A 21,124-nucleotide genomic window follows, 5' to 3' on the forward strand; every position below is an offset into this window, starting at 1 on the left:
ACAATTTGTGATTTTCCATTGGTTAATGTTACTAAATCATGCTAATTAGTTTACTAGATCAATGCGATTATTTCCATTCATAGTTTCCATCCTTATATTGTGTCTCCCTCTAGTGGGCAAGCAACATTTATTTATCATACATGTTGTAAACACTTATGAAAATATATATATATTTAAATATAACATTCATGCATTTATAACATCTAGAATTTTTAGAATTTTGCACATTTATTTTATAATTTTATAACGTTTTAGTGTTTAAAACTAATGAGGCCTCGTTCAAAAATGTCATAAGCTGACAGGGGTCAAAAGGTCAAAAAAGGGTCACGCATCCATAAGGAGACAGAATGTTGTAGGACCCTGAGATTCTAGGTTTTAGTGGTTTTGGAGGGGTCTGGTCCTGGTTTTGAGTGGTTTGGGTTAGGTTTTAGTGGTTTTAGTGGTTTTGGAGGGGTCTGGTCCTGGTTTTGAGTGGTTTGGGTGGTTTGGGTTAGGTTTTAGTGGTTTTGGAGGGGTCTGGTCCTGGTTTTGAGTGGTTTGGGTTAGGTTTTAGTGGTTTTAGTGGTTTTGGAGGGGTCTGGTCCTGGTTTTGAGTGGTTTGGGTTAGGTTTTAGTGGTTTTGGAGGGTTCTGGTCCTGGTTTTGGGTGGTTTGGGTTAGGTTTAAGTGGTTTTAGTGGTTTTGGAGGGGTCTGGTCCTGGTTTTGAGTGGTTTGGGTTAGGTTTTAGTGGTTTTGGAGGGTTCTGGTCCTGGTTTTGGGTGGTTTGGGTTAGGTTTAACTGGTTTTGGAGGGGTCTGGTCCTGGTTTTGAGTGGTTTTGGGTGGTTTGGGTTAGGTTTCAGTGGTTTTGGAGGGGTCTGGTCCTGGTTTTGAGTGGTTTGGGTTAGGTTTTAGTGGTTTTGGAGGGGTCTGGTCCTGGTTTTGAGTGGTTTTGGGTGGCTTGGGTTAGGTTTTAGTGGTTTTGGAGGGGTCTGGTCCTGGTTTGGAGTGGTTTTGGGTGGTTTGGGTTAGGTTTCAGTGGTTTTGGAGGGGTCTGGTCCTGGTTTTGAGTGGTTTGGGTTAGGTTTTAGTGGTTTTGGAGGGGTCTGGTCCTGGTTTGGAGTGGTTTTGGGTGGTTTGAAGATATTGAGATATTGATATCTGGCCGAATTAGAATTATATGATTGTATGATAAATATCTAAAAGTTGTTGCCGATCATAAGCGATCAACGAGTGACAATGTAGAAGCAGCAAAGTCAATAAAAACATAACAAGTAACGCAATGGGTAGACGGCAAACCACACACACCGGCGCCACCTTCAACCTTCATGATTTATATATTTATATAATGATGTTGATGTTCCAAGACAAGTAGCATAGAGAAATACTAGGGTGACCATATTTTAGTTTTCAGAAAACAGGACGGGGGCGTGGTTGATGGGCGAGGTGTGGTTAAGGGGTGGGGGCGTGAAAAAATACTTGACAAATGCATCCACAACCTTGCAACTATGTTATTGTACTTTAATACATAAAGTAATACATCCTTTCCATTCAATGTTTGGCCCGCAACAATAGAATACTATAAAAAAAAAAAAAGTTTAGCTTTTAACACCTTTTACATGACACTATTCAAATAAAAAATCTTCTACACTATTTCAGTAAAAAACTATTTCAATCCTCGATGTTCTCTTGTAGCCTATACTTTCTTTCTTGAATTTACATTTGGGCTTTTTTTTTTCTTTTTTTTTACGCTGTTAGCTACTTACATCTTATCCCGCACTTGAGCGTAAACTGAAGCGTTGAGTCACGCTGCTAAAATTCTGTGCACGTAAAGTCCGCTTACTTTGATTTGATTGGTCATTTCAAATATTCTGACATTGAGGATCAGTGACAGACCAGTGAGGCTGAGATGAACACACACACACACACAGGCCTCTGTATTCTGACGTGCTCTCTGCTTGCCGCTGCGGATTGAGGAACGCGCTGATTAACAAGACGGGGCGAAGGCGAAACTGGTTTCATGTTTTGTGTGCAAAGGCCATCATGTATTTAAAGTACACGCTTAATGGCCCAATGAAAAATAATGAAAACCAGGACATTTTCATCACTTTATAAAAAACAGACAGGACGGCCAGGACAGGACGTGAAAACAGGACATGTCCTGGGAAAACAGGACGTTTGGTCACCCTAGTAGTGAAATACAGTTTCTGTCGTGTTTTATTTGGCATTTTGTAAAATCCCATTGATTTCTGTTGGATGACTCATTGCTCGTTGATATTACTGTGTTACCGGAAATGGAAAAGACGCTTCAGACTCACAAATATCGAGCGGAAGTTTATACGCGGTTGTGAGGTATCTGAGAAAATAGTTCCACTACAGCAAATAACACGGATTGAAATCATACATTGCGTTGATATATTTGTTTTTAATCATCAACGAACACCACTAACCACTCGGTGAGTTGCACAGTTTTGAAAACGAACGTTAAGGGTTGTTTTAAGGACATGTTTGTGCATGCCCATAGACAGCCACTCTGAAGCGGTCAAAGGCGATTCTAGACGAGTCAAAGAGTCGAGACAGGACCCATCGTCAACATTTCTGTGTCCACCACTCTAGTTCATCCAAAACAAACCAGAAAACAGACTCAACGTGCTAAATACCGGAATTATCCTTTAAGTAATGGGGGGATGTAGTGTTTGTGTATTAGTCAGGAGATGGCGCTGTAGTCCACATGTTGTCACCTATAAAAGGTGTAGAGTAAGAGTTGAAGTGTGTTGTACATGCTGACCATTAACATCTGGCACTGTTGGATTGCTTTAGGATTTTAATAGGATTTAAACATTACAACATCAGCAATTGCTGGTATACTGGAAATCTCTGAACACTGAATGTCCTGTATCTGATCATCTCTGTGCATCTCAAGTGTATGGACGTGTACGGGGTTTTCACACACCTTAAGTTTCACTGAAATGTCCAATTAAAACCATATTGGGGACAAATGTGGGCAAAATAATTTTTATTTATTTTTTTTAAATTACTTTCCTTAATCTGAGCGGTACAAGACTTGGCTACTTTTCCTAAGTTTGCCCCCTGAACACACACAAGAAAATATTGACTCGATTCTACAATGTTAAGTGGGTAAAAAAAAAAAAAAAACTCCTTAATCTCGCCTTCGTGGACATAAATGGGAAACCCATAGGAATGAATGGGAAAAACTGTAATTCAGAGCATTTTTATTATTTTTTTTTGTCAAAAAAAGAAAAGAAAAATCAATAGATCAAAACAATTCATATCATACATACACACAAATGAAGGGGTGATCCTGTACAACATTCTCAATGTGGCAAACACTCACACTCATACACACACACACACACACTCAATACAACTCGCGCAGTTTTCTCAAGCCCTAACCCGGCCCCAGCCCGACAACATCTGCAATTTATCAGCCGGAACCTGACCCGACCCGACCCGACCCGAGACCAACATCAATATCACTGTAAGCTCTCTCTGATTCACGCCGTCTCTGCTACACGCACACGCACACACACACACACGCTACTAAGAGGTAAAATTTTATTGTAGGCCTCAAACATAACTTCCACCACCGACAATTATGGCCACAAATATTAATCCAGACTGTCCATTACAGAGAAGCATAAGCATGCAGTAGAGAATATTAAATAGCCAAATGTGATCCAGCAGTAAATAAAGATTTACGGCCGACCTTTCTTTGATGTTAAGTAACTTTACTGAATGTCAGGGCCAGCAGTCCAATCCCTTGCGAAAGTTAGTTACTCGTGCCGTAGAACGTTGTATCAGGGCATAAAAAAGCTCCACTGGACTCCAATGTCAAAGGATAACAAAAATGACCGTTTATTCAGGTCCCACAGTGAAATCTTCTTACAGGAGTAATAAAATAAATGTTTCTTAAACCAAAACTAATGCTGTCTGATATTTCTAAGACAATGTAACGTCCATAGGCTACGGTAAGAAAACTATATCGCTCAGGTACTAGTTCACAGCTGGCTCCGAGCGTCCAAAGTCAGTTATGACGCTTCAACGGTATTGCGGGAAAACCAGCACAATTCTCTTAAAGGGGCGGTAGCCCTAAATTCAACCTAAACCCTGAGCTAAACATAAAATGGTTTTCATTGTTTCCAAATCACAAATACAGCATTTATAATTCAAATAATATCAATGATCGTTTTCTGTAAACCTCCTTAACATTACTGAGAAACATAACTGAAAAATAATAATCTTTTAATAAAGCTATGTTCGACTACTATTAGCAATAAGCTATTAATGTAGTAATATAACCCTTATAAATCAAATATAAGGTTATTCCATATCCCAAATAATATGTACAGTGTTTTGGCTCCTATATTCCGGCCCCTAATTTTTCTTATTTCAGAAACAATTACCTTACAAAACAACAAGGAGCCAACAAACTTAAACTAATAACTGTCGAGTGTCTCTGTAGCTGTCTTCAGCACCGCCTCATGCAGCTTCTTGGAGAAGACAGACCTTGGTAATGGGTCTATCTAATGTGGTTGTCTTCGTCTTGATGCGGACCCGGCGCACGAGCCCGTGCGCGTCTGGAACCACCTCAATGATCTTGCCAAGGACCCAGGAGTTGCGTGGCGCAGAATCATCGACGATCAAGACGATGTCTCCTTCAGCGAAGTTCCGGGAAGCACGAGTCCACTTCTGCCTTTCCTGTAACTGCGGGAGGTATTCTCTTGTCCATCGCTTCCAGAATATGTCTGCTATATACTGGACCTGTTTCCACCTCCTGCGGGCGTAGACATCCTCCTTCATAAAGAGGCCTGGTGGCAGGGAAGGCTTTGATTGAAGAAGCAAGAGGTGATTGGGGGTAAGCGCTTCCAGGTCTGATGGATCATTAGAGGCTTTGGTTATAGGTCGACTGTTGATGATGGCTTCTGCCTCACACAAGACGGTGTGCAGGCCTTCCTCATCCAGAGTCTGAAGCCTTACAGTGCTACTGAGGATCTTCCTGATCGACCTAATCATCCGTTCCCAGACGCCGCCATGGTGGGAACCAGTCGGGGGGTTGAAAATCCACTGGATGCCCCTCTGACGCAGACTACTTTCAATCTTGGAGACATTCCATTCCTCCATAGCTCTCCTTAGCTCCTTCTCCGCCCCCACAAAATTAGTCCCATTATCTGAACGGAGGGTTTTCACTTGGCCTCGTCTTGCTAGAAATCGACGAAGAGCGTCAATGAATGAGTCCGTGTCCAACGATGATGCCACCTCCAGATGGACAGCACGGATAGCCAGGCAGGTGAAGATAACGCCCCACCTCTTTAGTAAGCTTCTGCCCCGTTTGACTTCGAACGGACCGAAGTAGTCAACTCCAGTGTAGGTGAAAGGGGGTTCATCTGGAAGTACCCTGTCCTGGGGCAAATCTGCCATCTGCTGTTGTCCAGCTGCACCATGCGAGCGTCGACATGTCACACACCTTGATAGGACTCTTCTTATAGCTGAGTGAGCACCAGGAACCCAATAATTCAGTCGCAACTTGGACAGTACATGGTTGCGACCACTGTGACCCACGCACTCATGTATATCTCTGAGTATAAGCTCCGTCACATGGAAGTCCTTAGGTAGGATGGCAGGGTGTTTCACCTCTTCAGGCATCGCTGATCTGCTGAGTCTTCCTCCTACTCTAAGGATCCCCTCCTGTAGTTTGGGTTTGAGATTGTAGATGTGACTGCTCATCTTAACGTCTTCACCTTTCCGAAGTACAGAGATCTCCTCAGAGTACTTTCGCCGCTGACAGAAACGAATGATCTCAAGCTCCGCGTCCTTGAGGTTCTCCACAGTGAGGTTGGTCTTTGGAAGGCTTTCCTTGAAGATCTTCATCTTTTTCTGGACCTCAGACTGTGGAAGTGACGCATTCATCTCCTCCCTCTTACGACACAGAGTCAGCAGCGTGCTTCTCAGCTTCAGCATCCAGCTGACTGCCTTCTTCAGACGATTCCAGGAGGAGTAATACTCAAGGAACCGCTGCACTGTGTCCAACTGCTCCTCAACTGCAGTAGTGTTGACCACGGCTTTCCTTACCTCTGGGTCCTCCGTGGTTAGGTCCCCATGGTTGTCTGGGTTCTGTGGCCATTCCTCCTCTGGCTTTGTGAGAAAGTCCGGCCCCTTTATCCATGACTCATTGCGCAGGAAGGATCTCACGTTGAGTCCTCTTGACGCAATGTCAGCAGGATTCTTGGCTGTATTTACATGTCGCCACTGTCTTACTTCTGACAGCTTCAAAATCATTTCCACTCGATTAGCGACGAAGGTGCGAAATCGGCTGGTTCTATTTCCAATGTACTTGAGCACCGTGGTGCTGTCTGACCAGAACACCGATTCGTCCAAGTGGAGTTCCATTTCTGACCTCAGGGCTTTGTCCATGCGCGCTGCCATGGTAGCTGCCGCTAGTTCCATGCGTGGGATGGTGAGGGGCTTGAGGGGTGCCACCCTGGCCTTTGCCATGACGAAGGCAACGTGAAGCTTGTTTTCTTCGTTCTCCTGCAGCAAGTAGCTCACCGTTCCGTAGCCTTCTTGGCTAGCATCTGCAAAGTGATGCAGCTGATTGAATATTACCTTGCCAAAGTCCCTGGGCTTGAAGCATCTAGACACTCCAAAATCCTTCAGCAATTGAAGATCCTCCAACCAGCTGTTCCATTCTTTAGCGAGGTGCTCTGGAATGTCATCGTCCCATCCCAGCTTGAGTCGGCAGAGCTCCTGGAGGATTAGCTTTGCTGTCAAGACCACCGGTGCTAGAATACCCAGCGGGTCGTAGATAGAGCCAACTACGGAGAGAATGCCTCTTCTTGTGGGTGGCCTCTCTTGGATGATGATCCTAAATTTGAAGTTGTCGCTCTCAATACACCATCGGACCCCCAATGCTCGTTCGACAGGTAGCATATCCAAGTCAAGATTGAGGTCTCTTAGTTCTTCAGCTCTCTCCTCCACAGGGATTGCAGACAGCACGGCTCTGCTGTTGCTCACCCACTTCGTAAGGCGGAATCCTCCTGAATGAAGGATGGCCCTCAAGTCGCTGTACATAGATACTGCTTCCTCTTCTGAGCAGACAGACTTGAGGCAGTCATCAACATAAAAGTTGCGTAGTACTGTGTCAACACTTGCAGCATTGTACTGACCTCTGCTGTCGTGTGCACACTTCTGTAGGGCAAACGTGGCACAACTCGGAGATGAGGTGGCACCGAATATGTGCACCCTCATTCGGTACTCTGCGATTTCTTGTCTGATGTCACCAGAGGGCCACCAGAGAAACCGCAGAAGGTCAGCATCTTCAGCCGGCACCCGTACCTGGTGGAACATGGCTTCCACATCTGCCATGACAGCCACCACCTCTTGCCGAAACCTTGTGATGACACCAAGCAGAGTACTCGTCATATCCGGGCCCTGTAGGAGCTGATCATTCAATGTGGTGCCTTGGAAGGACGCCCCACAATCGAACACCACTCGGATCTTCAGCTTTTTAGCATGATATACGCCATGGTGTGGCAAGTACCACACCTTTCCATCGCTACGGCTGATCTCTTCATTGGGAACCTTGACAGCGTAATCCTTCACGATCCAGTCTTCCACAAATGCAGAGTATTCAGCATGGAACTGATGATTCTTTGTGAACTTCTACTTTAAGTTGAGAGCTCGCTGTTCAGCTACTTTCCTGTTGTTCGGCATCTTGAAAACTGTGTTCCTCAGTGGTAAACCGATGCTGTAGTGACCCTCTATAAGTTTTGCTGACTGCGAGACCATTTCCAGAAACTGGATGTCTTCCCTTGACATCTCTACACGGTCGTTTTGACACTCTGGAAAGTCGATCTTGAACTGTTGATGGTTCCACAGCTCATCTAGCGTAGCCACTGATGTGCGATTAGAAGTGACCTGTATGAGTCCACTAGTCGTGTCATGGCTGTTGACTCCACGGAGAGGACCATTGACAATCCAGCCCAGTTGTGTTTTTACCGCGTATGGCCCATCTTCCACGCTGGGTACCACCTGCCACGGCTCCATGGCCTTGGGTACGTCAGTCCCGATGAGAAGATCTACCTCTGCCTGAATCTTTGGGATCTTCACTTGACTGAGATGAGGCCATTTGTCTACTTCCTCCTGCAGAGGGATGTTCTGTTCACGTGCCGGGATCACCCTCTGAGAATAGATGTTGGGCAGCTCCAGGAAGCTGTTGCCATCCATGCCGCTGACTTCCAGACCAGACACCACTTGGCTGCTCACCAGCCGCTCGCCTCCCATGGTCTTCAGCAGAATACTTGTTTTCCTCCCTGTGACATTGAGTGAGGCCATTAACTTCTCTGTGCAGAAGGTGACATTGCTGCCTGGGTCGAGGAACGCATAAGTAGTCACAATCTTATTACCTTTCTTGGCCTTGACATGTACTGGAACGATCGCCAGAACACTATTAACATTGCCGGCCCCAGTAGCTTTGCAGGTCCTCATCTCTGCATTGATGCATCCACTTACTACTGAACTGGATTCTCCATCTGCTCGTTCCACCTTGTGGCTTGTGTTTTTGGACGTGTCAGTCAATGGCTCCTTCTGCCTTGCTTCATCAGTAGCATCCTTATTCTTCTTATGGAGAACTGTCGGGTGAGTAAGCTGGCACACCTGGCAGGCCATCTTCTCATCGCAGGCCTTGCTCATGTGTCCTTGTTTCAGGCAACTGAAGCATAGTCCTTTACTCTTAAGAAAGTCGATCTTCTCCTTGTGAAGAGACCTTTTCATCCTTTTGCAGTGTTCCAAGGTGTGCTGTTCTCCTTGGCAGAAGAGACAAGGGTTCGAGAAAGCACACAATGATTCTCCCTTGGGCTTTAATTTTGTCTCTGCCGGATTCTTGACTGCTGTGGCTGCAGTAGTGAAGCTTCTCTGAGCACCACTCGTTCTGGCTGATTTCTCAGTCTTGTGAGCCCTTACATGGCTCTTGTTTCCATTCGTAATGTCGCCGAAGAGTGGGTGGAGGGCTTCTTCCGCTTGCTGAATCACAAAGCCGACAAGGTCCCTGAACTTAGCGCTGCGTTGCTCCTTCTCTAGGAGAGCACATGCTTTGCTTCTCCACCTCTCCCTCTGCTTGTATGGAAGCTTGGCAGCGATAGCTCTCATATTGGACACACTGTCAAGCTCTTGCATGTACTCTACATCCGACATTGCGTTGAGGCATCCTGTGAGGTAAAGGCCAAAGGAGTGAAGTGCTTCTCCGTCATCTGACTTGATTGTCGGCCAGGCCAGTGCTTTGTCGATGTACGCCATTGAAATCTTATATCCATTACCAAAGTGCTCCTTTAAGAGCCTCTGGGCTTCACGATAGCCAGTTTGCGGTTCCATGTGAAAACAACTTCGTATAAGCTCTCTCGGCTGCCCGTCCGTGTACTGCTCCATGTAGTACAGCCGGTCCCTGTCACTATCCGTCTTATCCTCTACTCCATGTTCAAAGGCCCTGATGAATAGCCTATATTCCATAGGGTCCCCCTTGAATATTGGAATCTTCTGAGGTGGCAGGGTAGCGAGGTTCTGTTGTTTCATTAGGAAGTCAATAATGGATAATGGCGAAGATTCTTGTAGCAAAGTCTCCTGTTCCGTCCTCACATCCCTAGTAGGGGCTCCATGGCTACCTCTGCGAGCAGGTTCTATTCTGACTTCTGCTTGGGGAGTAGTCGTAGCTTGCCTAGGAGCTTGTGGTACCGTGTGCTTTGCTTTCTCTATGTAAGAGTTCATACCATCTTGCTGGCTAACTCTAGACCAGGCTCTGATACCTTCAAACTCCTCTAGTACTCTGCACTTAGCATCGGAGGCGGCAAGCGCGATCTGCATTTGCAACTCCTCTCTCTCAGCTTTTATCTTAGCTTCCTGTTCATCAAGTAGTTGCTTTTGTTTTAGAGTGAAAGCTCGAGCTTGTAGCTCAGCTCTCTCTAATTCAGCCTTCAAACGGGCCGCTGATGCAGAGGATGCTTTGGAATGTACTGAGGATGGTGCTTTAGACCCTTTCCTTAACTTTCTCGAAGCAATAGCCACTGATGCACTATCTTCAGGAGAAATCTCCTCATTTGTCTTTTTAGCCTCGGCTATGCGCTGATGCACCTCTTTTATCCATTTCTCAGCCTTAGTAGCAAAGTTATAAAACATATCGGCCTTCGGCTTAAACCATCCTTCCTGATCTGCATTCATTTCTGACGTTTCATCCAGTAACACTTTGACTGATGTATTTAGTTCACAAAACTCTCCAAACAGCTTATTGAACTCTACTGATAACATTTTCTCTACAGCTGGCAGGTTACTGTCGTCACCTTCATCCATTGACTGAGTTATCTGATTCATTTTGCTGGTTAGCTGACCTAGCTTGTTTTTCCTTTTATTAATGGCATGACAGACTTTTTCTTCATAAGCCTTGGCTGTGACTTTAACCTGTCTAGCTTCAGTAGGTTCAGGTTGTGGGGTTGAATAGTCTGCTTGGCTCATCTTGATGAATTTAAGTTACAGTGAGAACCAAAAAATCAATTTGCCTATTTGCCTGGTGAAGACGTTTCTCTATAACTCTCACAAGAGGCTGTCAGCACTTGCTACAAATAGTAGCTAAAGTTGCACCAACTTAGCTAATTAGCAACAAGTATGTTAAATTTTGACGTCTCCACTCAACAGAAAAGGCACAAATAGCATCCACATTCTCTTTTCTTCAGTACTCACTGCCCACCAATCTGCTTCTTTTCCTTCCTTACAGAGCTCCAGCAGTTCTTGATTCTTGAATCCTTTTTCCTCCTAGAGCACAGTTTTCTTACTATGTCAGGGCCAGCAGTCCAATCCCTTGCGAAAGTTAGTTACTCGTGCCGTAGAACGTTGTATCAGGGCATAAAAAAGCTCCACTGGACTCCAATGTCAAAGGATAACAAAAATGACCGTTTATTCAGGTCCCACAGTGAAATCTTCTTACAGGAGTAATAAAATAAATGTTTCTTAAACCAAAACTAATGCTGTCTGATATTTCTAAGACAATGTAACGTCCATAGGCTACGGTAAGAAAACTATATCGCTCAGGTACTAGTTCACAGCTGGCTCCGAGCGTCCAAAGTCAGTTATGACGCTTCAACGGTATTGCGGGAAAACCAGCACAATTCTCTTAAAGGGGCGGTAGCCCTAAATTCAACCTAAACCCTGAACTAAACATAAAATGGTTTTCATTGTTTCCAAATCACAAATACAGCATTTATAATTCAAATAATATCAATGATCGTTTTCTGTAAACCTCCTTAACATTACTGAGAAACATAACTGAAAAATAATAATCTTTTAATAAAGCTATGTTCGACTACTATTAGCAATAAGCTATTAATGTAGTAATATAACCCTTATAAATCAAATATAAGGTTATTCCATATCCCAAATAACATGTACAGTGTTTTGGCTCCTATATTGAAGAACAACGTTTCAGAGAACTCTTCGCCAACTGGCTAACGTTAAATAATAATAAAAATATAATAAATAAAAGACTCTGTTGAACTGAGTCGGCTACATGTACGTTGGTCATCATTCGCTGTTTATTGGCGAGTGTTGTGGAGAAGAACAGCATCCACTGTTGAAGGCTTCAGGCTCATTGTTTGTTGTGGTAATCAAATCAAAACTCTTTCAAAATGCAGCTTTTCCTGAAGCATTGGGAACTTTCAGTAACTCCCCACGCTCCAACTTCTCCCTGATGCTCTGCATGCTCAACTGTCACCTGATGCATTGCACTCGCGTAATCGCATATTGCGTTGCATATTTATAATATTATCAATATAACAATATTTCATACAGTAGCCTGCGCTCTGCACATATATTATGGGCATGATGAAAGGAGAGAAGCTAAATGAGCCCGAGACCGACCCGAGCCCGATCTGTAAAAATAAAATAATAAATGTCCCGACTGCTCCCAATAAGTGACACAATAACGCCAACATTTTCCTATTTACATGTTGTGATGTGTATAGTCACAGCGTGTTCAAATAACAAGGTCACATGAGACACAGCCTCTTCTAACCGTACACACACTGGGAACTATATTCTCAGAAGGTGAAGCACTGCTACTTCTGCGGAGGGACTGAATCGGATATTCAGTGTAGGACTGAAAATAATCCAAGATATCTGAAACGAACAAAGACATTTGCTTTACTGTTTTCCACCCCTCTTTCTCCCACAAGGAGCATTTGTAGTTCCTAAAGGCACAGAGGGGCTGATAGTGATCAAGGCCTGTAGGCCAAGATGTGTGTACTTCGGGGTCGATGACCTGTCACATCTTTAGTGCGGTGGGGGGAGTGTGATTATCTGATTGGTCAGTTTGAATGTCTCTCATTTGGGTTAAAGTCACATGGTCAGGAAAGGATAAAACAAGATTGCAGCTGTTGCTCTGTCTCTCTTCTTCTCTGGGTCCCTTTCTTGGGTCTCTCTCTCTCTCTACCTCCTCTTTCCTTTTACTCTCTAAACACACACTCTCTCTCTCTACTCTCTCTACACTCTCTCTCTCTCTCTCTACACACTCTCTCTCTCTCTCTACACACTATCTATCTCTCTCTACCTCCTCTTTCCTCTAACTCTCTACACTCTCTCTCTCTCTCTCTCTCTCTCTCTCTCTCTACACACACTCTCTCTCTCTACACACTCTCCCTCTCTCTACCTCCTCTTTCCTCTAACTCTCTCTTCTCTCTCAATTCAATTCAATTCAGAAAGCTTTATTGGCATGACAAAAGAGTACATTTTGTATTGCCAAAGCATCACAACAACATAGAAAATGATTTAGAACATTTAGTACACAAAATTATAATAATAGTTAAATTAAATAAAGATAGTATTATATATATTATCTTGGCTAGTTATTGCAAAAATAATAATACAGATAACAAAAAGCAATAATAATAGTGTAAACAAAGATTAATAAATAAAATAAAAAGGATTATATTGCAGAAATCATGTATATAAAAAACAAAAATAAACAAACACTGAACTTGAACATCATATATGTGTGTAGGTGTGATGGGATGGGTTAGGCTGTGTGTGTGTGTGTGTGTGTGTGTGTGTGTGTGTGTGTGTGTGTGTGTGTGATGGGGTGTGTTAGGCTGTGAGTGAGTGTGTGTGTATTGGGCGTTTGCTGCTCTGCTCGTCCCTCAGGATGTGGAGAGATGCTACTAGTCTTGCTGCTAAATTGGAGCATCTGGCTTCTTCGCCAAGGATGAATCTGAGTTTTTGGGTTGGGTTACAGGTGTTAAATTGGGGAAATATCTTATTAATTTTGGGGTAATATTGGTCTCTGATGTGTTCATATTTTGGGCATTCTGTGAGGAAGTGCAGCTCGGTCTCCGGCACTCCCAGAATGCAGTGCGTGCAGAGTCTGTCCTCCCGGGAGAGCCAGGTCTGTCTGCGCCGGCCCGTCTCGATGGCCAGGCTGTGCTCGCTGAGTCTCTCTCACACACACACACACACACACACACACACACACACTCTCGATGGCCAGGCTGTGCTCGCTGAGTCTCTCTCTCACACACACACACACACTCACTCGATGGCCAGGCTGTGCTCGCTGAGTCTGTACATCGTCAGGGTTTTCCTGAGCTTCACATCACTCACTGTGCTCAGGTAGCTCGCAACAGTGTACTCTCGATTTAGTGCCGAATAACATTCCAGTTTGTGTTGGTTTTGAATGGTGTTCGTCCAATGGGTGATGTACTTGTCTTGTTCTGTGTTGATAATTTGTGCAGGCCGAATGTGTGTGAGTGTGTGTGAGTGCTGAGGCGAGCTGATCTCTGCAGGAGAGAGCTCAGTCAGTCTCAGCACCAGCTGGCACAGGGGACTCCTCGCTACGCTCAGCTCTTGGTGTTTGAGGGCTCTGTAATGGTATGTGTTGGGGTCGCTTGTTTTCAGGTGTTTCCAGAATTTGATGGCTCTTTTTTGGATGTTTAGAAGGAGAGAGTATTGGCCTAATTCTGCCCTGCATCCGTTGTTAGGTGTTTTTCTTTGGACTTTGAGTATTCTTTTACAGAAATCTAATTGTAGAGTTTCAATCGGATGTTTTTCCCAATTTAAAAAATCAAATTTTATAGAAGGACCCCACACTTCACTGCCATATAGAACAATTGGTTCAATTATTGATTTGAAAAGTTTGAGCCAAATTTGGATTGGGATGTCAATTTTGATTGATCGTTTTATGGCATAGAAAGCCCTTTGAGCTTTCTCTTTGAGTTCATTCACAGCCAAAGTAAAGTTACCAGTTGGAGTTATTTTCAGGCCGAGGTAGGTGTATGTTTTGGTGCTCTCAATGGTTCTGTGTGAGAGTGTGAATGTGTGTGTTTGTCCCTGAGATCTGGAGCGTTTCTGGAACATCATGACTCTAGTTTTCTGGAGGTTGACGGTCAGGGCCCAGGACTGACAGTAATCCTCCAGCAGATCCAGGCTGTCCTGAAGCCCCTCTTTAGTGGGCGACAGGAGGACCAGGTCGTCTGCGTAGAGAAGACACTTGATCTCTGTGTCGTGGAGAGTGAGACCTTGAAAGGGAGCATGTTCTAATGTATTGGCCAATTGGTTGATGTAGATGTTGAAGAGGGTGGGGCTTAAACTGCAGCCCTGTCTCACTCCGCGCCCCTGGGGGAAACATTCGGTTCTTTGGTTTCCGATTTTGACAGCGCATTGGCTGGCTGTGTACATCGATTTGATCAAATCATAGAATTTCCCCCCTACTCCACTGTCGATAAGCTTTAGGTATAATCCTTCGTGCCAGATTGAATCAAATGCTTTCTTGAAATCAACGAAACAAGCAAAAATTTGTTCTTTGTTTTGATGTACATATTTGTCAATTAGTGTTTGTAATGTAAAAATGTGATCGGATGTGCGACATTTTGGGAGAAAGCCAGTTTGGGATTTACTCAAGGCATTGTGCTTCATAAGGAAGTGTAAAAGTCTGGCGTTTAAGATGCTGCAGAGAACCTTCCCCAGGTTACTGTTCACACAGATGCCTCGGTAGTTGTTGGGGTCTAGTTTGTCTCCGCTCTTGTGGATGGGGCTGATGAGGCCCTTGTTCCAGATCTCAGGGAAGAACCCGACACACAGAACATCATTGAACAGTTTGAGCATGGCCAGTCTGAAGCTTTGGTCTGTGTGTTTCAGCATCTCGTTCAGGATGCTGTCTACACCACAGGCTTTCTTGGACTCAAGGACTCCTAATTTTTCTTCCGATTCGGTCTCTCTCTCTCTCTCTCTCTCTACACACACACACTACAATACAATATCATCACTCTCTACAGCAACACTCTTCCACATATTAAGCTATTGTAACTGCACTTATTTCCGTCGTTGGTATAAGTGGCAGTGGGTGGAATAGACAAGAAATGTGCAGTTTTCTACCATCTTGCTGACAACGTTTCTTTAGTCATTCGGCAGTCTTGCAGACTGAACCCCTGCAGGAAATCCACCCTTACAGGCTATTCTTAGCATCACTCTTAGTTTCACGTCTGTATTTTAGTAGTTTCCTGCATGCCATTAAACTCTAGAAGTAAAATATTGAAATTATTAGTGATAAAATTGGTTTGTTACTGAAAAGGTTTCCACTATCCATGACTCCTGAATTATAAAACAGATTTTAAAAGTATTGTAAAGTAATTATTAGCATCAGCTTGGTAAAATAAACCTGCATTTGCACATGAGCGTCTGTAAAGCAGATATTAACTGTCTTCAGGGAGTTTCTACACATGGATTATAACGTTCTGCTTTACTCTCTCCAGCCTTGAGAAATAGATCAGATCCAGACTCCTTTATCAACACTACAAATGCTCTGGAAGATCTGGGATGTATTTCTCAAGCACCACTGATTTAACTTCCGCCTCCCTGAACTTCTGGACCACTTTGCTAAAACACTTGAACGAGTCGTTTTCGACCAACTATCTCCATTTCTCACACAGAACATCCTCCTGGACAACAACCAGTCTGGCTTCAGAAGCGCCACTAAACTGAGACGGCCCTGCTCTCGGTTATTGAAGCTCTGAGACTGGCAAGAGGAGCCTCCGAATCCTCAGTTCTCCTCTTGCTGGATCTGTCTGCTGCTTACAGTTAACCACCAAGAAGAGCATCTCAGGAACAGTGCTTCAAGTCTGACCTCTCAGTGGGTCCTTCAGGGTGTCGTGAGGTGTTTAAGACCCAATATCTAGCTCTCGGTTATTGAAGCGGCTTCTCAACTACAACTCGCTTCAGTGGACTTACAGATACATTACCAGCTCATGAAGGGGAATTAACATATTCCTAACAAACATCTCAGGAAAGGAGACTTATTAAACACAACTGCAGAGGTTTATTAAGACAATTATAGCAATCATTCAAAATGAAAAAAGATGCTAAAAACAGGAATGAACAGACAAGATCCAAGAATCCTCAAATCAGCTCCATCACACAGAACAGAGAGAGATTATACAGTCTGAGTCTGTCCATTACTGTATTAATATTATATTTAAAGTAGTTTACATATGAAGCGCAAGAGAATGACTTTCAACACTGTAGGCAAATATATCCATAAAATCCATATAAATGAAAATAAATCTGGCTTTTTATATGTAAAAACACATTTTAATCTAAACATGATTATGTCACTATAAGTGCTCAGAGTTTTTCCTCTGTTTTCTGAGAAGAAGAAAATAAAACAATGAACAATCCTCTGTAAGTTTCTGCTATTGTAAATATTGCTGCAGATTGGCTCTAAACTCATCAGTATTTTATTCTAATATTGTCGGCATCTCTATTTCCTCTGGGTGCTTCGAGTCCTTCCTCCCTGCAAAATAAAAGCATTGACTGACCTCTCGTATGTGTTTTTATCATGATTGCAGATTGTTCCAGATCAGATGAGTGTGAATCATCAGATTGTGTGCGGCTCAAAACTCACCAGCTCTTCTTGCACAGATGATCTGAAGAAGAATCACAGTAGGAGCAGCAAAACTGCGATCTCAACAATAATCACAATCACTGCAGGAAACATGAGAGGAAGAAGAGAAACTGTACATGACTGAAGTCAAGGGTATTCAACTATCAACAGTTATTGATGAAGCATTTACAGACTGACTGATAGTTTAATGTTATAAAGCTGTCAGTATAAATGAACGTGTCGTACCTCTGTATAATGATCCAGCAGTCACACTGACTTCAGTTTCTGATGCTGTATCAGCTGGATCTGTGGATCACGTCTGTTAGTTCAGTTCAACACATAATGCCACATATACACAACATCACCCAAAATGGCTGCCAGGAGGCTTGCCCCGATACCTGCTCTGCTATTATGTTTTGCACTTTTGTCTGTGTTATATGTGAGGGAAACATCATGCATCACATCATATAGTCGTGAGGAGTTGTTACATATCAGGAGGATTACACCTGACAATTTGAAGTACAGACAAAAGCTTAAATCCGTTAAGAAAACATCCAAATCTGTCAGGTCCTGGACCATAGATGCCATTGAAACGCTTCAAGGGTGTTTCGAATGCACGAATTGGGACATATTCAGTGCAGCTTGTGACTCCCTCGATGAACCCTCAGTACAGGAGCTCCTCAGGACTGTGTTCTCTCCCCTTGGCTCTTTTCCCTTTATACAGCATACTTTACATCCATGGACACTTCAGTGAAAATAATAAAGTATACGGACGACACAACCATTGTAGGCCTCATCTCAGACAATGATGAAACACAGTACCGCATGGTGGTGGACCAAGCTGTAAATTGGTGTTCGAACAATGACCTCCAGCTCAACACAGCCAAAACCCAGGAACTCATTGTTGACTTTAGACGTAGGCCATATCCCAAAACACCCATACAAGTAAATGGCAATTCAATCACCATCACTGACTCCTTTAAATTCCTAGGAACACACATTAGCAATAACCTGAAGTGGACAACTAACACTAATCACATCATTGCAAAAGCTCAACAAAGACTTTACTTCCTCAGGCAGCTTAAAAAAATACCGGATCAAATATCAGCTCCTTGTTCTGTTCTATTCCGCTATCATCGAGTCCATCATTACATCATCAATAACAGTATGGTATGGTAGCACAGACAGCCAAACAAAGAAAAAACTACAGCAAGAAAAAACTACTCCAAGATCAAACCACTGCCTTCAGTCGATTCCCTCTATACACATCGGACTGTAAAGCGGGCAAAGAAAATCATCTCTGACCCCTCACATCCAGCGCACCACCTCTTTCAGCTCCTTCCCTCAGGGAGGCGCTACAGCTCACTCTCTACCAAGACCAAACGCTTCACAAACAGCTTTTTCCCCATAGCCATCAGGACTCTGAACTCCTCTCTTTAGTTTAGTTTGTCCTCTCATACACTGCGCATGGTCATTTACCCACTGTATCTTGTACTGTTACATGTTGTGAAGTGTATTGTCTATTTGCTGTTTGTAATGTATGATGATGTAGAGCTTAAACATACTGTACCGAAAACAAATTCCACCGGCATTGTCGTGTGGCTAAATAAACAATCTATCTATCTATCTATCTATCTATCTATCTATCTATCTATCTATCTATCTATCTATCTATCTATCTATCTATCTATCTATCTATCATCACATAATACTTGAGCTTCACATCACAGAAATGATGAATATATGCACGAGTCTGTCATCTATTATCTTCTTACTTCACTCTCAAGCTGTCAGGAGGAGAATGACTATCGCCATATCATTCACCAAAAATAAATCTATTTATACAGTGATCATGTGATCATGAACCTTGTGTAGGATCTGCTGCTGTAGTTCGGCTTGATGTCTTCTCAGAGTTTGAGCTTCTGACTGGAATCAGTGTTGGTGAAGCGACTGGATCTGCAGAAGATGAATGTTCAGACGCATCATCTGTAGGACATTAACATCATATGTTCATATTGATCATGACATGCAGTTTGTGTTCATCATCACAGTTTACAGTGGCAGTAGTTGAGAAGAGACTGTACTGTATTACTGTATAACTGTATTACTGTGTTACTGTATAATTTATTCCTGGTTTATATGAGAGTGAAACACAGTTGAGCTTCTGCAAATAAACCTTCAGCTTGAATGAAGGACATAAGCCTTATAATTCCTAAAGCCGACCTCCTACATGGGTCATACTAGGCTTTAATACACTCGTCTGATTTATGCAATATATCATGTATGACCCATGTAGGAGGCCAATATTGGGAATTATAAGGATTGTTATGCAGTTTATGACTTTGACCACTAATATTTTACAACTCCAAAACGTATGAAGCCATCAGAAAGAGTAGAGCCAATCTGTGGAAGTTTTCACAAATCTGTCAGAAAAGAGTGTTTTCTCACCTGAATACTTGACAGTGAATCTGACTGAGGTCTCCAGTTGATCTCTGTGAGTAAGCTGACATCTCCACTCTCTGTTGTCATCTTCATTCAGGAGTGTTGTAGTCAGAGTGATGATACAGGGATATTGATCTGATGATGATGATGATAATATCTGATATCTGGAGTCTGTCTTCAGATCAACACCAGCCTGATTCACCCACAACAGCTTAACTCCCCTAGAACTGACCCAATAATCACAGGAGGATACAGGAGATGAATACAACTGACAGGAGAGAGTCACAGAGCGGCCTGGACTGATCTCAGTCTGTGAGGATGAAGATGATGATGATGATGATGATGATGATGATGATGATGAAGACACTGAAACTGAACACAAGACACAAATCACAGACTCTTCAATCATCATCTGAGTTTTGAAATTGACCACATAATCATAAACTTACCATGAAGAACATGCAGATAAACATAAGCATAAGATCCTTGTTGTTCTCCATTCACATATTGTCTGCATCTGTATAATCCATAATCTTCTCCTGTGACGTTCTTGATGTTCAGAGAGCAGTCAGACTCCAGACTCAGTCTCTCATGTCTCTCTGTGTCTTTATTCTTTATCCCTCCAGTAATCAGTTTAACTGCTGAATGTCTGTTATTGTAGGTCCATGTAGTTGATTTGCAGTCAGAAAGAGCTTTATTACAGGACAGAGAGACATTTCCACCAGAACTGATGAACACATCATCTCCACTGGTTCCTGAAACACAGTATATCTCAGTGATCATTATGATATATATTAATAAATGAAACATAAAACACACCAGCATAAAAAGCAGAAGTTTTAAATCATAGTATTTTTCCTGACTTAAAGCAAACAACACACTCTCCAGAATAAACTATTAGTCTTTATCAGAGAGCTGTTCAAATCACTGACACACTCTTAATATGAAGATAATTCTTCATCATCAGATGTTTGAGTGACACTATGTCCAGTATCAGGAATAATACAGTATGATCTGTGTGTATCAATACACAACTCTGAGATCACAACGTGAATGTGTGCAAGAATAAACTGAGCATGTTCAAATGAACTCTTTCCAGACTAATTCCACTAAATGTCTTTAGAGAAAATACAGATTTCTTTACCTGTGAGAAGTGAAGAGAGAATGATCAGTCCCAGCAGACACAGATCACACTTATCAGCCATTTTCTGTTTCTGTCAGTCTTCCTCTTCATTAGATATAGTTACAGCTCTTTCTCTTCATTATAAATAGTTACAGCTCCTCCTTTAAACATCATCATCTCCTCCTGTGGTTATTAACTTCCTGTGTTCTGACAGACTGAGAGATGAAACTCTGAGAAGTGTTGCTTCACTAGAATTCAAGTGGAATTCAATACAAATGTATTTTTCATTATTGCTCATATAGCAAGTGCTCAATTCTACACCAGCTCGAAATAACGAGGAAAAACTGTCCAAATAAAGACACACTTAGAAGAGGGCAAGAGGCGCGAGTTCCCGTTCAAATCTTTTTTTTTTTAATTAAAGCTAAAATAGTTGGACAACAATCATTTAAACCTGGAAGTGAACAATCAAATCAGTTATTGGTTGAATGAAACAGAAAACAAGAAAATGAACAATCGTTGCGGGGTCTGAGGCTTCCACAGTTCCAACACACGGTTTAATGGAATAATCCCAACAGGTGTGAGTCTAAACAGGCAGCAGGACAGACACACACACACACACACACACACATCATTAATAGCACACAGCTGACACGGATG

At 42.9% G+C, this 21,124-nt stretch overlaps 1 protein-coding gene across 2 annotated transcripts; it reads right to left on the reverse strand.

The window, feature by feature from the left end:
* Positions 1–16,319: 16,319 nt before the first annotated feature.
* Positions 16,320–20,571, reverse strand: LOC311302290 (uncharacterized protein). 2 transcript variants are annotated; one of them, XM_084428049.1, is made up of 7 exons: positions 20,489–20,571; positions 19,794–20,099; positions 19,351–19,716; positions 18,769–18,888; positions 17,149–17,208; positions 16,924–17,003; positions 16,320–16,812 (listed from the first exon to the last, which is right to left on the reverse strand). In XM_084428049.1, exons 1-6 carry the CDS (start codon positions 20,547–20,549, stop codon positions 16,957–16,959), a joined length of 960 nt encoding a protein of 319 aa, XP_084284175.1. In that variant the 5' UTR covers positions 20,550–20,571; the 3' UTR covers positions 16,320–16,812; positions 16,924–16,956. The 2 variants fall into 2 exon arrangements, with proteins under 2 accessions (XP_084284175.1, XP_084284176.1); XM_084428050.1 differs by lacking the exon at positions 18,769–18,888 and having other exon boundaries at positions 16,321–16,812; positions 20,489–20,564.
* Between the last annotated feature and the right edge of the window lie 553 nt (positions 20,572–21,124).

Source organism: Rutilus rutilus, assembly GCF_951802725.1.
Source record: "Rutilus rutilus genome assembly, chromosome: 1".
In the NCBI taxonomy this organism is placed as follows: Eukaryota; Metazoa; Chordata; class Actinopteri; order Cypriniformes; family Leuciscidae; genus Rutilus; species Rutilus rutilus.